The sequence below is a fragment of the Vigna radiata genome, unplaced genomic scaffold (genome assembly GCF_000741045.1).
Source record: "Vigna radiata var. radiata cultivar VC1973A unplaced genomic scaffold, Vradiata_ver6 scaffold_215, whole genome shotgun sequence".
Classification (NCBI taxonomy): domain Eukaryota; kingdom Viridiplantae; phylum Streptophyta; class Magnoliopsida; order Fabales; family Fabaceae; genus Vigna; species Vigna radiata.
The window spans coordinates 323,141-339,407 of NW_014541783.1; the positions used below are offsets into that span (position 1 = coordinate 323,141).

Genomic DNA, 16,267 nt, shown 5'->3' on the forward strand with positions numbered 1-16,267 from the left:
TCAATTTGTTAACAAAACATTTAATATTATTAAGATATTTCATATAGTGTGTTCTTTTATTATTAGGATTTGGAAAAACTTTTAAACGTTTTTCTTCTTATTTACACTTATCCAACAATTGCATTTTCTTTTATATTATCGATTTCTTTTCAACATATATTTTCTTCTTATTATATGACTTCTAATCCAAATAGACAATAAGTCTTACATATAGTTCTGAGTATTGGAGCAAAATAAAATAGTTATAATGAAATTCCCTTACACATAGATATGTTTTACAATTAATTCCAAAGGAATCATATCTTGTAGATCAAGATCACATTCTCCATCTGCATTTGACTAAGTTCAAACTGATGTGAAAAAAATGGATTATCTAGAAAGCAGCACCAAATCAAATATAGGTAAAAATTTGTCTCCTAAAAAGATCTTAGTCGATATTAAACTTGGAATCCAAGCTCTTGCAACATCATCAAAAGCTGGAAGCCGACCAATCTAACTTCCACCAAAACTGAACAGTCTGCTTTGACTATACATCCACCATATACTGATTCTGATTTGCATATCTTCTGTCTCTCTCTCTCACAGTTACTCACACATAACCATAACCATTTTAGAAGACACTTTAGCTTTCCATTACACATGAAAAAGGATCATCAATGTAATCTCACCAAGGGACAAGATTAGATGAGTCAGTAAACAATGGAAAGTAAATCCAAACGTATCATCCTTAATCCTTTCCTATTATTATATATATATATATATATATATATATATATATACATATATGCTTGTGTTAGGAAAAGAGATTTCTATATATATTTGATAAAACTGATGTTTTGTTCTCTTATTTTTTGTATCAATTACATGTTATCTTTGTTAGAAGTCCTAAATTGATTAGAGATAAAACCAATTTAGAATATATAAGTAGATGTAACCTTCACTTTACAAGCCTATAGGGTTGAATTAAGCTTAAAATTCACTTTCTAACGTGATATCAGTTTTGGTTAGAGTTTATCTTAACCATATTTATTGTTTGTTGGACATATTTTTCGAGCAACAGTTAGAGCAACTGAGAATATTAAATCAAGAGATATAAGCATAATGTAAGATTGATCCTAACAAAGTGTGATTAATGGATAAAATCTGTGATGAAACAGCTGGCCATTTGCATTGATAATTTGGAAGTAAAAAAGAAAGATGTTATTGTTGGAAGTTAGGAACGTGATGAAAGATAGAATCCAACAAAAGGTCGAACCCACCTCAGAGTTGAGGTAACCTTGCCGGGTACGTGTTCCCGTGGCTGAACACTTCACTCAATGCTTTGTCTGCATTATTATATAGCAATGTCCCCTCTTTTCATGCTCACCTTTGCCACTTTTCTAATTAACCCCTCATTGTTTTTGCACTACTTACATTGGTAACAACTACTACACTATTTTATTGCATCATCAAAGAAATGTTACCAAGACCCACGTTCATTCCCCCTTAACTTCATTGAAATTTAAACCCCTAAAGCCTGCAAATCCCTCAGTTTTCGAGCTTGCCCACGTTCACTTAATCGCTTTCTTTTTACTCCACCAAGTCAACTTTGCTTATATATATATATTGTAGCACGCCCACGCTTAGTTCCTCAGGCTGTGTAGCGAGCCTTTTTTTTAGGGGTTTCCCTTTCAGAAAATAGAAGGCTCTTGCTACTGTTGTTTTTGTATTTCATCATCATCATCATCATCATCATCATCGTTGCACCATAACAGCATCCATGGCTGAGTTTCAAAACTACAAGTGCAAGCAAAGAACTAAGGTTCCCTCAAAGAGAAAGGGATATAGCAGCAAGTGTGCTTCTTTGGTCAAGGAGCAACGTGCTCGTCTCTATATCCTACGTCGATGTGCCACCATGCTACTTTGTTGGTACATTCAAGGAGATGATTGAGTTACACTCTTATTCCACCCTCCTTTGGTCTTGTTTCTGTGTAATATATATATATATATATATCCTAAAGTTTACTACCTTCTAAAATGATGATATCTTTGCTTGAAGGAAGCTCCTTGCCATGCATGGTCTGCCAGAAAAGTTGGGTTGAGCTTCACTTTGGATTTGTCATTTTGGTCTCCTTTGTTCCTTCTTTTTTTTTTTACCCATTTGGAAAAGCCAAATGGGTTTTTATGGAGAAAGGAGAGTTTTATGGACATCCTCAGTGCTGTTTTTCCACAATATATGAAGTTGGCAAGGAGTTGATTAACTAAACGTCCTTTAGCTGAAGCTAGAATAATTGGAATGTTGTACTTCACTTGGAATGTACTTAGACTTTTCTACCAAAACCCCCTTTCCTTGTATTGCATATGTTGCTTTCTTTGACTATAATGGTATTATGACTTAATAACTAGCACTTGGTACTTCTGCTGGCTTGAAAAATACAAAAGGGAAACTCAACTATGCTCCATAAAAGACAAGATATAAAAATCATACACCGTTATTTACAAAGTAGCTTCAACTTCAGAAACATTATGATGGCTATTTATAGTTCATCTTAGGGCTATAGGACTAAGAGCAAGCATTTTGTCCAAGAATCCTATGTTCAAAGTTATTATTTGGGTTGAATGAATCTAGTTAAGGGGACAAAGGTTTCACTGTCCATAATTACCTTGTCTAAAGAACCGCATAAAACGTTGGAGGGGGTTAACCAAAATTGGTGCAAATCAGCATAGACAAAAACACTGAAACTGAAGAGAAGGTTTTGATTACAATGATTACGAGCTTTGTACCATGTGAGAAAGTGATTGTGAAGTGAAGAAGATGTATAAGGATTTATCAAAAGGCATATCATGGAATGTTTGACGGAAGGTTGATTTGACAGCACATATGTATTGGATCAAGATAAGCCTAGATTTTTCCATTATATTGCTTGGCCATGCAAAGACAAGCATATCTCTCGATCCATGTTCTTTGTCATTGGAAGTTCGTACATAGGATGTGCAACACCCTAACCAATTTGATTCTAAAATAAGCAAGTTTTGTGGATCTCATTTTTAATTCAGAAAATGCTACTATTACGAGTCCTTCACTCCGAGAGCTTTGTAAGATAAAGTCTGTCATTATAATGAGTCTTTTAACGAGTAAACAAAGTTGGCCTACGAAATCCTTACACACTGTGCTCACTATAAAAAATTGCTTCTTATAATCATTCTTCCTTTGCAGTTATAATTTAATGGATTTCTAAGAAAAATAAATAGTTTTTCTAATGTGTATTACCTAAANAAAAAAAAAAAACTAACATGATTTGAAAGTTTACCAAAAAACTGTATAGAGATTCCAACAGTTGTTTCTATAAACAACAAAGATTAATTGGTAAAGGAATTAATTCATGATTTGAAGATTTTAATGTTAGATAAATCGTAGTTAAAAAACCTATGTGCGCGAGCAAAATAATCAAAACTTGAATTATTGTACACACAAAAAAATGCATATTTTAGTCGGTGAATATGTATATGATTTAATTCCATGTGAGTAATGAAGTTGGATTAGTGTAAGATTTAACACTTGACATATAATACGCGTTTTCCACATAATTTTTGTTATGACAGTTTATAGCCAGTTAGTAAGTTGTATCATTCCAAGAACAGCCAACATGACACGTAACTAAGGCTTATTACAGTTATAAAATACACGTTTTAGCTACATATAATATAATATGACAGCAATTACTAAGAGCTCAATATCTCGATTCCTCCTACAACATTATTTTACGACAGATAGTTAATATAGTTGAGATTCTTTTTTGCTGATTCGAAGGACAAGGCAGTATTAAAATATATACAGACATAATTGAAATCAAATGACTATGCTATGTTAAAAGAGGAAATCCAAACAAACAGAAAAAATAGCTCGACTAACAAAACCGTTTGTTTATAACTTGATGTTGCGTATGATCATAACCATGTCAGTGAATAATTTAAAGATGAGTTTCAAGCTAATGTAAAAGCCTCAACATATGATTAGTTAAATCATGTTGATAGCAATTACTTTCTTGAACATGTAATTGGATATACAAATTTTCACCTTAAATTAAACAAAAGTGGATGTAAAACCTGAGTGGTATAGCTCTGATAGGAATTTGATTCTCATTTGTCAATCCAATCCTTGAATAGCAACATCATGTAAAGAGGAACATTCACTGCTGCAATGACAGTGAACATTCGCAGGGTACGTATCAACCTCTGGATTATAACTTTTGTCTTTGATTTGCCTGTTCTGGGAGGTATTCTTCCAATAGGATCAAGAGCAGTTCCTGAAGCCATATCCACATTTACAGAGTGTTCTCCTTCCTGAGCAGTAGTTTTTCTAGCTGCTGCCCGCATCACAACATTACCCCTGACAGCAGATAAAAGAAAGAACAAAAGGAAGAGACTAATGTTATGTCTCATGACTCACAGTAAGTCAAATATAATACTTCTACAGGATTGAACTGCCACACATGGCAACCAAAGTTTACCTTTCTCCTAAGCTTCGGTCGTTTGAATTTACAGTAGATGGATTCAAGGTTTTCTTTACGAGATGCATTGATCCTTCTGCATCCCACATCATCTCATATTCATAGTTAGCATCCTCATCCTTGTCTTTTGTTTCGCTTCTAGAAAAGATGCCAGACATTAGTTGTTTACAATAGCCAAATAAGCCCCAACACTGATGCCAAAAACTTGTGCCACTTGTTGGCCAAAATAGGGTGGCAAGAAGGGTCAGGACAAATAGCACAATATACCTGACATTTATAGCAAGATAAAACTCATCAAAAAATGAGATGACCCAAATGATCGGGTAAAAATTGTACTCAGTTCAGTTTGAACATACCATATGTAAATGTGTAATTGAACTGGAAGAAAACATAGCTGAGTCAACAAAGCATCTCTTGGAATGGAAGCATTCGGAAGAGTTGAGTTATCAACTGATAATAGCATGAACGAAGGATACAAGTTTCCTTGTTGCCAACTTATAGTACCTAGAGTGTGCTGCATACTCTTGTCAGTTACATTTGTCCAAACACTCAAGGACAGTTTCAACTAGATAAGGTTTTTACCTCTTCTACAGGCCCATATTTAGATTGATGAGTGATGGTACACTGATCGTGATCATGACCAGACAAAATAAGCCTCTGTCAAAAACAAAACTGTTAATTCAGAGAGCAGTTACCCTCACTAAAGTTTCAGCTTCCAACTTCCCTATATTGAGTCGTCCTCCACTTCTCAGTCATCCCCACAGAAAATGAAAATGACCCGGGTATTTTTATCAGTACAGAACAAGGCCTCATAAATTGAAAGGCGTATATTGAACAACAAATAATCGGTAAACCCACCATGAACTATTTTTCCCCATAACAATATTAAGGTAGGAATAGCAACGCAACATTCCAAAAAGAGAGATGACTCACAGGTTTGATTGTATCTAGTAAGTACTCTGAAGACTTCTCAGAAACATAATTTTGATACCTGGATAGAATAAAATTTAAGTCAAACATCAGTGACTATGAGCTACCTGCGCTTGATTCATGCAGTTTTCATTCATGGTTTGAAAGATGAGTAACTTACGATATCTCATTAATGTTATCATTTACAGCATAATTTATCCTCTGAAATATAAGAAGAAATTGTTAAAAAGTTTCCAGAACGACAGGTAAGAAAACATTCAGATTTCTGACACAACTCACTGCGCCATATTATTCCAATGACCAATACCATACCACATTCAATGTGTCTGATATAAATTTGCTTCAAGAAACTAAAATAAACTTTACCTGATTGATAACTGGGGAACTCCGATAAGGACCGCAATAAGTATCATCAAGTCGATATAATGGAATATGTGTCAACAAAACTCTTGGATGAACCACATTACCTAGTAAAGTTCAAAAGAAACAAGCAATACAATAAGACAATTGACCCAACCTGACAATGAAATATATATACTCAAAGGCCAGTTCATACCAGCAGAGATATTCTTCACAAAACCCCAAGTTTGAGAAGTCAGATGATTTTGTGGGTGTCCTGTAGAAAACATAATTAGTTCAGCATTTTCAGCTTTATCAAAATTTTCCAAGCAGTGACATGTATAAATAGAATATGATTTAAATTTACCATATTTCAATAACAAATTTTTAGATATCTAGATAGTTAAACTATAATTGTTTTTTTAAGATAAAAAAATGTCAAAGAATGAAACATAGTTCATAAATAAAGCCTTGTCCAAATGGAGAAATGTTCAGTGTTAAAAGTTACATGTGAAACATAGTAAACGGCACAATGCAGCAAACAGATACAAAAACATCTATTCCAGCACGTACAGCCGCGAGAAGAGGGTTTGATCAAAAGAATAAACTCGATTGTCAGATAAATCAGGAATATATATTGCACTGAAATGATACAAATGTTGATGACTTGATACCATAAAATAAGAGTTCTAGTAATTACAACATTGCTACTTAAGAAACATGACAGCTGAAATTCATAAGCCAAATCTAGCTTACCATCCACAGTTTGAGCATCAATGGCAACAAAATCCACTTTTCCGACAGTAAATCTGTAGTTCCTTGTCCCAAATGCTTCCTCATAGCGTTGGATAACCTATGCTCATGGGGCAAGGAAGGAACCAATAGAGAGAACATAGTTAATGGAAAGTGCAAAACCAGACAACATATTGATTGTAGATTATGTAAAATTGAAGGGAAAAACTTATTTCAAGAACCACTTAATAAAACGTTTTGAACATTTAACATGTGGTTCAAACCTCCTATTTATGAATCACAACGAACAAGCTCCTATTGCCAAATGTCTTTCTACGGTTCTCAAGATCAATTATCAGGCAACTTCAATGAATTTTTGTGTCATTCACAACCAACACAAGATTAAGACATTTCATTGTTATGATAAAATGCCATGTTTTGCTGACATTCATCTTCTAAGAATATCAATAATGCATAAATGTCAAGGAGATTAGTTTATACAAAATCTCATCTCACTCAACAACAATATGCATGTCTTCAATAGTCCAAATTTTAAAATAGGAAATGATTATATTGACTTCCTGAACATTACTCCATTTTTAAATAGACACGTTGAACATGTTTTCATTGCAACTACTACTTAAATTTTGATAGGTATAAAAAAATACAGAAAAGTAATGAAAGGGAATCCCTTGTATTAGTTCATCAACAAAACAAAGTAACAAAGACAATGTCGGTCCTGTTGCCAAATCCCAGCCCAAAATCTGTTTTCTCCCACCCAAAACCAGCCTCCCCTAAAGATCAAGTAGTACTACCCTTATACTCCCTATTCTCTCTCCAAAACGTAAAAGATTCCCTCCCCCTGCCACATAGGCAATTCTGTTATCAGGAAATCAGTGTGCTTGTGCCTGTAATCCCCATGAAATGGGTTTCCACTTCTTCCTCTCATAAATATTTTGAATATTCCTAATATGCCCTTCCAGTTCTTTGTTCGTTCCCATTTTCTGGTATCAATACAATTGAGTAATATACCCTTCAGTTAACCTTCCATTAACTGACTAAAGAACAACTCATCCTAATGCTTCATTGAGATTATATCCTGTCAAAACCATGCTGCTCTTTATGTATTTTAGGAAGTTTTTTATTTTATCCTTGATGTAATTTTATTTTTTATTAAAGATGTATCTTGCAGTAAAACTAGGACTGCTTTAAAAACAATCCCATATTGCAGGAATTGGTTTCCTTAGAATTAGCTCTATATTTCCTAAAATAAACAGGAGGCTCATGTATTAATAGGACCAATGATCTCATTATTGAAATACAGAAGAAATATCACTCTTTCTAAATTTGATATGGTATCCCAACGTGGTTTGTTAGGCCTATTGTGTTATTTGCTCTGGGGTTGATATTGGACTACCTACAAATATCTAGTTCAATGCACAAGATATACATGTCTCGGCATAAAAGGTGTGTGTTGGAACATCGACTAGAAACAAGGACAACCCTATACACTAGTTTTGATATAATGAGTTACACTTAAACTTATTTCTTATCATGATATCAAAGCTCCTAATCTTTAGGAGTCTCTAATGGTCTATCAACCCAAAAACGCACTCTTCATTGTTGCAACCCCTTGAACATATAGCCTTCTTAATATGAGATTGTATCTAAGCAGTTCAATTACTATTATTTTAAAACATAATTTCCTGATTTTGGCCTTCAAAGGTCTAAAAAAATAACAAGATAAAAAAAGAAAAATAAGAAAGATTTGGAATACCACATACAGGACTCATCATGTCTTTTTATGTCTCCTCTTTTATTCGCCCAAGATCAAGCTTCACTCTCTAAAAACCTTTCTAACAGAAAAAGTCAGGGTAAGTCCAAATGCTTGAGTCTCTTCCCAAGCTCCATGCATTAATGAGAACTTGTGCACCTTTGGGTACCCTAAGGCCACACGTGTCTAACTCAGCCACTGATTTGTGAATTCCTATTGAAACTCCTAGGTGCAATCTAAGGGTTTTTTCCCCCAATGGTATGCAGATTAAGAGCTTAGTCCCATCTGAATCTTTAGGTTCTCCATACACATTTCCATGGGTTTTGTGGCTGATGTTGCATCTATCGCATTGACAAATGAGTCCTCCCACAAAATGTGAGACAAGTAAACATGTATGATTTGGGAGAGTGGATGAAATGACAAAGATGAAAATGCAGTCATCTGGTCTTCAAAGTCTTGTAAATTTTTTAGGCTTAAAAACATGATAGTCAGGAAATGTCTTTGAGAATAATAATATTAACTACAATAGAGGTAGTAGTAGTAGAAAAACTTAAAAGGATAACATTTAATCTCAAAGAAGGATCAAGATGAGTAGTTCATTAGTGACTTAACAGAAGGGTCCATTGCATTAATACAAGAAGTTCAAGGTGTCTATTTGAAAAATGACCTGTGTTTGAGGGTTCTATGCATTCTTTTCCCTTTTAATATCAACACTCAACAACCCTTAGGCACAATAAATGTAATTTCTCATCCTCAAGGTCTTAAGATCATTGTAACCATGACTACATTTTTAGACTCTTAGTCACGTCTTTGGTCATTTGATTCCCTTATAGTTATACACCATACAAGTCAATTCAAACAATCAACCTTATAGTTATTGAACTTTGGGAATCAAAAGTTGAGCGATAGAATGTTTAAATACCTCTGGATTTAGAGAATGAAGACTTTCATACCCAATATCATGGTTTCCAGGAATGTAGTAAACTTGCAAGTCCATGTATTTTCCTCGTGCATTCAAACCAAAGATATGTCGGAAGCGACTCAAAGACTCCTGCCATCTATTCATCCAAAAGATTGTAAAAGCATTTCATAATAGAAAATTTGAGTCAACATGCTGAACAGTCATTCAAGATAAATGAGTAAAGCAACACATTACTTGTAATTAATCAGCAGCTCCGTAGAATGTAATCATATAAATATTTACTACAGTAATCTAGGGATTTCGTTATCTCTCTTTTTTTCAACAATATGGAAATGTAATCTAAATAAATATGACTAAATTATCAACTGATATAAAGAACTCTGAAAGCAAGAGGGTTAAAACTTATCATTAAGCACCAAAGACTCCTTTAACCATTTGGTTTCAGCATTTCGCTCAAGCCTTTGACCAGAGATTAATATCCATATATTTTTGGTTGAACTCAATATGGTGCTCATATGATGACTTACTAGGATAACTTTTTTAGTATAACAGAAAGAGGAACTAGCAATGCACTTTATTTTTTTGCTTTTGATTACTTTGTCCACTAAATTCATCTTTAGCAAATGAGAAAAAAGAATCAACATCTAATATGTACAATGTATCATCTCTTTGGTTTTCTTGTTTTCTGAAGTGAAAGGTAAAAATTGAGTTCCAAAATCACTGTAGGTGGAAAAGGCTGATTGGAAAAATTAAACATGGCATAAGAGATAAATTGAAATTATTTTAAACTTGTACAAAACTAAGGAAATAATTTTCAGGACTTACTCTTCATCTGATAAATAAGGACCTCCATCAAAGTAATCACCTAAAAACAATATGACATCAGGTTTGAAAGGCAGGACAGATCCAAAGAATGATCTACGCATGTTTAAATCAGTGTAGAATTCTGCAAGCTCCAGTGCAAGTGATTTTGCAGGAAGACTGAGAGAAGTTTTATCCATGAGCTGTTCAGTTTAAAAAGAAATTAAAATCAAATGATGAGAGAGATGCACGTCCACAGAAACGTGAAATAATAAGTACAAACACACTTAAACAGGCATGGACGATGCAGGTATATTTTTCACAGATATATGTATGAGCATAAAATAACAATAAAAGAAACATTCACCTGAGGATCTGTAATAACAGCAACTTTTACATAATCAGCTTGGTAATTCCCGCCGTCTGTTTGAGCCTGCAAGCAAAATCCCGAAAATAAGCTCAGTTAATTGGCATTTTATTATGTTTAGCAAAACAAATTATAATAGTAATGTAGACATAACTTTTGATATGCTGTAAAAGAACCAGTCATGTTGGCTTAGGCTCCCTTCAGGAATCATCAAATATTCAATATTTCAACAAAGCGAAAATGGCGTAGGCTCTGTCATTGAAAATAGCATCTACTCTCCCATTTAATCACAAATGAGATAGGTGTTTTTAACTTCTACAATAACTACTTTAAGAGTCATACTTGCAATGAAATAGGTTCACAGTGTAAAACATTTTACATTAACAATGTACATAAATCAAACTCTTCAACAAAACCCAATAAACCATATCCAACAAAACTAGTAAAAATTTACAGATCCAGTACATACAATGCCCACATTCCTTGGTGGAGCCACTACTAGTAAAAAAACACTAACAACCTTCATATACCAGACCAATTTCAAAATTAAATAAAACCATGACTACTATTCAGTGTTCATGAACTCCCAAGCTCATAAACAAAACAAGTGATTTCTTCTGGTTTTGGTTATGAAGTATAGAGAATGTCAAATATTGAGTGTGACCCAGAAATGAAAAAGGAGAAAAAATGAAGACTTTGTAGCTACCGTTGACGAAGAAGAGTTGCGGAGAAGATGGGGCCACGAACAGGTGAAGAGGGATGGAACCCAATAAGCGAACATCTCACCATAGAGAAGGGTTAGTGCCCATAAGAGACACAGCAACAGAGTTAACTCGTGCTGCTTCATCACCAATACAGATCCTCACACTCACAGCAATGGAATCAAATCAAAGTATTGCTTCCCTCATCTGCACTCTATCGAATTACATTACCTATCTCGATCCTCCAATTTTTATTTTTATTTTGTTTTTCTCTGGTTTTGTCAAACTGGTTGGCACTTCAACGAAAATTAAACTATAAGCTTTGTTAGTGAAAAAAGGAAACAAAAGGAGAACACAATTGACGAAAAATAATAGAGAAAGTAGTAAGAATCAACATTTTTTAGAATCTTAGTCTCACCATAAAAAAAAATCTTATATAATCCAGTGAATATAAAATATCTATAGTTTTAGATGTATCAACTTAAGATGATTGTAAAATTCAAACCAATTATTATATTTAGTAGTTTATTTATTTGATAACAGTATAAAATTATTTTATTTTTAGTATTTTTGATAATTTGTCTAGTATCAAGAAAAGACATAAGAAAATGTAGACAAACTCTGAAAGAAAGAAATGGAAAAAAGCAAGTTGTTTTTAAGTAAGAGTAAAATACAATTTAGCAAATCAGGGTGAAGTTAAAAAAATAAATAAATACATTATGAAAAAAAAAAATCTTATTAGCATACTCTATGAACATGATTATTTATAATACATGTTATGGGTTATGTCATTGTTGGTCTAGGATTTAAAGGCTCAAATAATTTTTTTAGAGTTTTGTAATTTAATTAATTATCTTTAATCCTTCATTACTTAATTCCTGGTTAATGTCGCTTACCTATATATGGTTGATGATGTCTCTTCCTTTTGTTGATGTGTTGATCGAAGTTATCTCAGACCTTTTGTTAATCTGTTAATTAAGTTGTGTTTCTCCTAGATCCTCCATTAAAGAATTCAATTTACATTAATCTAAAAATATATTACAAATTATCTAATATGCTATATTAGATAATGTAGAGTATATTTTTATATAAAAATATATATTATAAGTAATGTAAATTAAAATTACAAAATTCAAAATATTTTATTAAATTTAAAAATACATTTTAGATTATTTAATTCAAAATATATTTCCAAATAATTTGATTTAAATATCTGAATTATGTATATTTTAGAGTTTTCCAATATTATATAAACATGTAGGTTTAATCATTCTGATAATTCCTATTTTCGGTGACTTTTTTTAATTAGGTCCTTCATTTTTTTTTTCTCAATTGGGTCTTTATTTTTGAAAATTTAAAGCAATTAGGTCATCGTTAGTTTCGTACTAACACCGTTAAAAAGGGTGACACGTGTCAGCTTGTGACTTTTTTTAATTTTTTAAATATATTTTTAATTATTTTTATTTTTATTTTTTATTTTTTTTCTTTTAAAAATAAAATTTGTCACGTGTCAAGTTGACATTGTGCCACATAACAATGACAGTGTGAGGTGGCACTGACAGTGCCACGTGTCACTGTCAAACAACGTGTCGTTGCGTTTGTTTCAATTTGGTCCCTGTATTTTTATTTTGTTCCAATTTGGTCCTTGTATTTTTATTTTATCTCAATTTAGTCCTAATTTTTTTAAAAATTTAAAAAAATTTGTTCCTTCCCAAATAAAATACAGTATGTACATTTTCCAAAATTTTTGTCTTTAAATTTGTTTTTGTTAAACAAATTATTAGTAATGATGTATTTCAAATCGAAATATTTAACTCTATAAACGTTTTATGAATTGTTGAGGAAGTATTAAGACTATACTTGTGTAGATTACTTTGACAAAAATATTTATTATTGAGATGTTAACTTTTATAGGTTACTCATTCATATTATAGGTTAAATGATTTCCTTACTACTATATAAATAAAAACGTGTCATATGTTAGTTTGTAATTTTTTTTATTTTTCTAATAAAAAAATTAATTTGTATAAATTTCTTTGTAAAGATTTATATACAAATAAAATTTTGTTTGAACTTGGAGAGAAACAAAATTGTTTAGTTTTTTAAAAAAACAGGATTAAATTAAGACAAAATAAGAATACAGGGACCAAATTGAGATAAATTAAAAATATAGGGACCAAATTGAGACAAATCTAATGACACGTGGTCTGATAGTGACACGTGGCACTGTCAGTGCCACCTCACATTGTCATGTGGCTCAATGTCAACTTGACACGTGACAATTTTTTTTTAAATAAATAAAAAAATTAAAAATAAAAATAAAAATAATTAAAAATATATTTAAAAAATTCAAAAAAATCATGACACGTGTCACCCTTTTTAATGATGTTAGTACGAAACTAACGACAGTGACCTAATTGTTTCAATTTTTCAAAAATAGAGACCCAATTGAGAAAAAGAAAAAATGAGGGACCTAATTGAAAAAAATCACCGAAAATAGAAACTATCAGAATGATTAAACCAAACATGTATAAATAAAAAACTATAGTGTGGTTTAGGAATAAGGTGATTTGGACTAAATCTTGTAAAAAGACATTTTGTATTATTTTTCAAAAACAATGTTTACTTGGTTCTTTTTACTTATTTAATATAACTTTTTCACCAATATGAAACATGATTTCATTCAGAATAAAGACATGTTAATTTAAGTTAGTGATGGGCATATAATCTTTTCCAATTTTAGAAGAAAAAATAGTTTGAAAAAGTGTGTATATATTTATATATTTAGGAGCCTTCTTTGCCTTTTTGTTCTTCTTTAGAAATTGACTAAGATATTTTTTCGTGGGATTGATGTAGATATTTTCATTCTTTTCATGCATTTACATTGTTTGGGCTAAAAGTTGTCTAAATATAGGACCTATTTTATCCTACAGAAGCCTAGCTCAGGAAAATGTGCTTCAAATGAATATTGTTAGGAATGTGGGGATGGTACTTGAATAAACACATTCTCTAAGTCACTAATATTCTAAACAAACCTAAGTTTCGTGTAAAAGAGTTCATCTGTTAGTAAATTATTTAACTTATTTGCATAAACATATTTGTTGAAATTTAAAGTTGAGTTAGATCATTCAAAGTTATTTTCATGCAGAAGCATCTTCCATAAAATATACAAGCAAAAAAGTCATACAACATGGACATTTCACAATCAATCACATTGGAGATTATTAAAGTCAAACTCTTAACCTATAGTTGTATTTCGGGTGTACGGTTGAGAATCTCCCCATAACACTCCTTCAAGCTTTTTTCCATAGTAGCTTAGGTATTTTCGTATATTTTAGTCCAAAGTCCTTGCTTGAGTACTTTCCAAACCATTCGGGTATATCTGTCAAAGACACTCTGACGTATTCAAGTCAGTAATTAATCTAATCAGGATTAGTAAAATCATAAACTTTTATTAAATGCAATGACTTACCTATGATTTCTATTTATAAGTTTGAAGATGGGTCTGAAATTAATGAAATTCTAATATAATCCATTAATTGTTAAGTAATGCTAACTAGTAATCTTGATTAAGAAAGGTCTCGTCCGATCTTTCACTATCCTGTCATGCAGTCATTACACTACGAATTTGGATTGTAAGACGCGCATCGTCCCTTGATGATCTCTCCTGGTCCTATTGTAGGGCCATAAGACCACGTAGTACATATTCCAAACAAGAGGGATGATTTTTTTGAAGATTGGATGTAGTATTTACTCTGAGGTTATGATGCATGATTCCAAATTTGAATGTTATTAACTATTCAACTACTAAGATTGTAGTAAAGTATATATGTAAGTGTACCATAAATAACAAATTTATTGACATCAATCCTTGATGTTTTCCTATTAATGATTATAAAATCAAATTCCAGTTATCCATACTTATCAGAAGAAGCTTGCTTGAGGTTGGTTTCTTGGTTTCTGTTGACATTTGAAAGATGAAACAGTGACCAAGAAGCAACTATGATCTGCTAAAGCTATTCATTCCTCTTTTCTGGATATGATTTGATGCACTCAGAGCAGAGGGTTATTTTATTGTTTGATTCTGCTCTTGGTGAATAAATGGTGAATTTCAAATATCATGCTTAGCCATAATGTGTTCACAGCCCCACCACTGAAAATGAACCTCACGTTTAATGGGCTAGAGAGACTTTCTAGTTTCTACCAAGAACAACCAAAAAAATGGATATAGAGTCAACAAATAATCATGCGCATTTTACACTGATGTTACATCTCCAATAAGTGTCCAACATGTTCTTCTGTTGAGTGTGTATCACATTCCTCTAAATAATATATCAAACAGCTGATTGTGCCACTGTTGGGCCATTCATTTCTTCAGTGAGTGATTGCGTGCACTTCTGCTTTTGGTTTTAGGCCTCAGATTTTGTCATGAACCATAAAATCTCTAATTCATTCAAGGTGTCTAATAGTAAACAACTGTCAACCTGAAAGTTTGCCATCTTCAGTGTACACATTCTGTAGTGTCAGTTATTTTTTAATCACAAATTGTCAAATCATGAAGTTCATAGTTCCTCTTCTGGTAGAACATTAGTTTGATTGCTCAAGCACTGCTACATTTCTGGATAACAATCTAAGAGAAAATTTGATATTAGTGGCTTTCTGTCCTATTGTCATTTATGATCACACAGGTGTGTGCACTAAACCAAGACCACTGATGTGCATAGTTCAAAACAGAAGGGACGTGAAGGCAAAGGGTCATAAATAAACTGTTACTTGTTGTAGTTATGCATTTCATTGCTGATTTACAGAACAAAAAGCATAACGCACGATGTGTAAGCTGAGGTTCTTCCATTTATCTTTGATGGCAAATTGACAAATTCCTTTGTGATGTTGGGAATGCAAGTGTGAGTCCAAGTCCCACATTGGATAGAAATGAAAAAGTAGAGTACTATATAAAGATGAAAGACCCATTGATGCATTGCCTTATGGTTTTGGGACTAAGATGAAATAAATGCTTTTTTGTGCTGGATATCATCTTTTTTTTTGTCAACTTCTAAAAGAAAGGAGCGGTATTCAACAATTTGAACAATAATAATAAAAATCAGTAAGTTTATAGGAGTGCAATAATAACATAGGTTTGCATTGTTTTAGGATTCTGCATTGATCATCAGAAAAATTTATTAACGTCAAAAGTTGCAACTTCCAAGAATA

General features: G+C 32.4%; 1 protein-coding gene across 1 annotated transcript; it reads right to left on the reverse strand.

The window, feature by feature from the left end:
- Positions 1 to 3,888: 3,888 nt before the first annotated feature.
- Positions 3,889 to 11,434, reverse strand: LOC106778204 (uncharacterized protein C630.12). Its single transcript, XM_014666142.2, has 13 exons — positions 11,062 to 11,434; positions 10,356 to 10,421; positions 10,013 to 10,191; positions 9,188 to 9,323; positions 6,516 to 6,612; positions 5,977 to 6,036; positions 5,787 to 5,887; positions 5,581 to 5,621; positions 5,424 to 5,481; positions 5,073 to 5,147; positions 4,847 to 5,004; positions 4,491 to 4,757; positions 3,889 to 4,369 (listed from the first exon to the last, which is right to left on the reverse strand). Exons 1-13 carry the CDS (start codon positions 11,200 to 11,202, stop codon positions 4,120 to 4,122), a joined length of 1,629 nt encoding a protein of 542 aa, XP_014521628.1. The 5' UTR covers positions 11,203 to 11,434; the 3' UTR covers positions 3,889 to 4,119.
- Between the last annotated feature and the right edge of the window lie 4,833 nt (positions 11,435 to 16,267).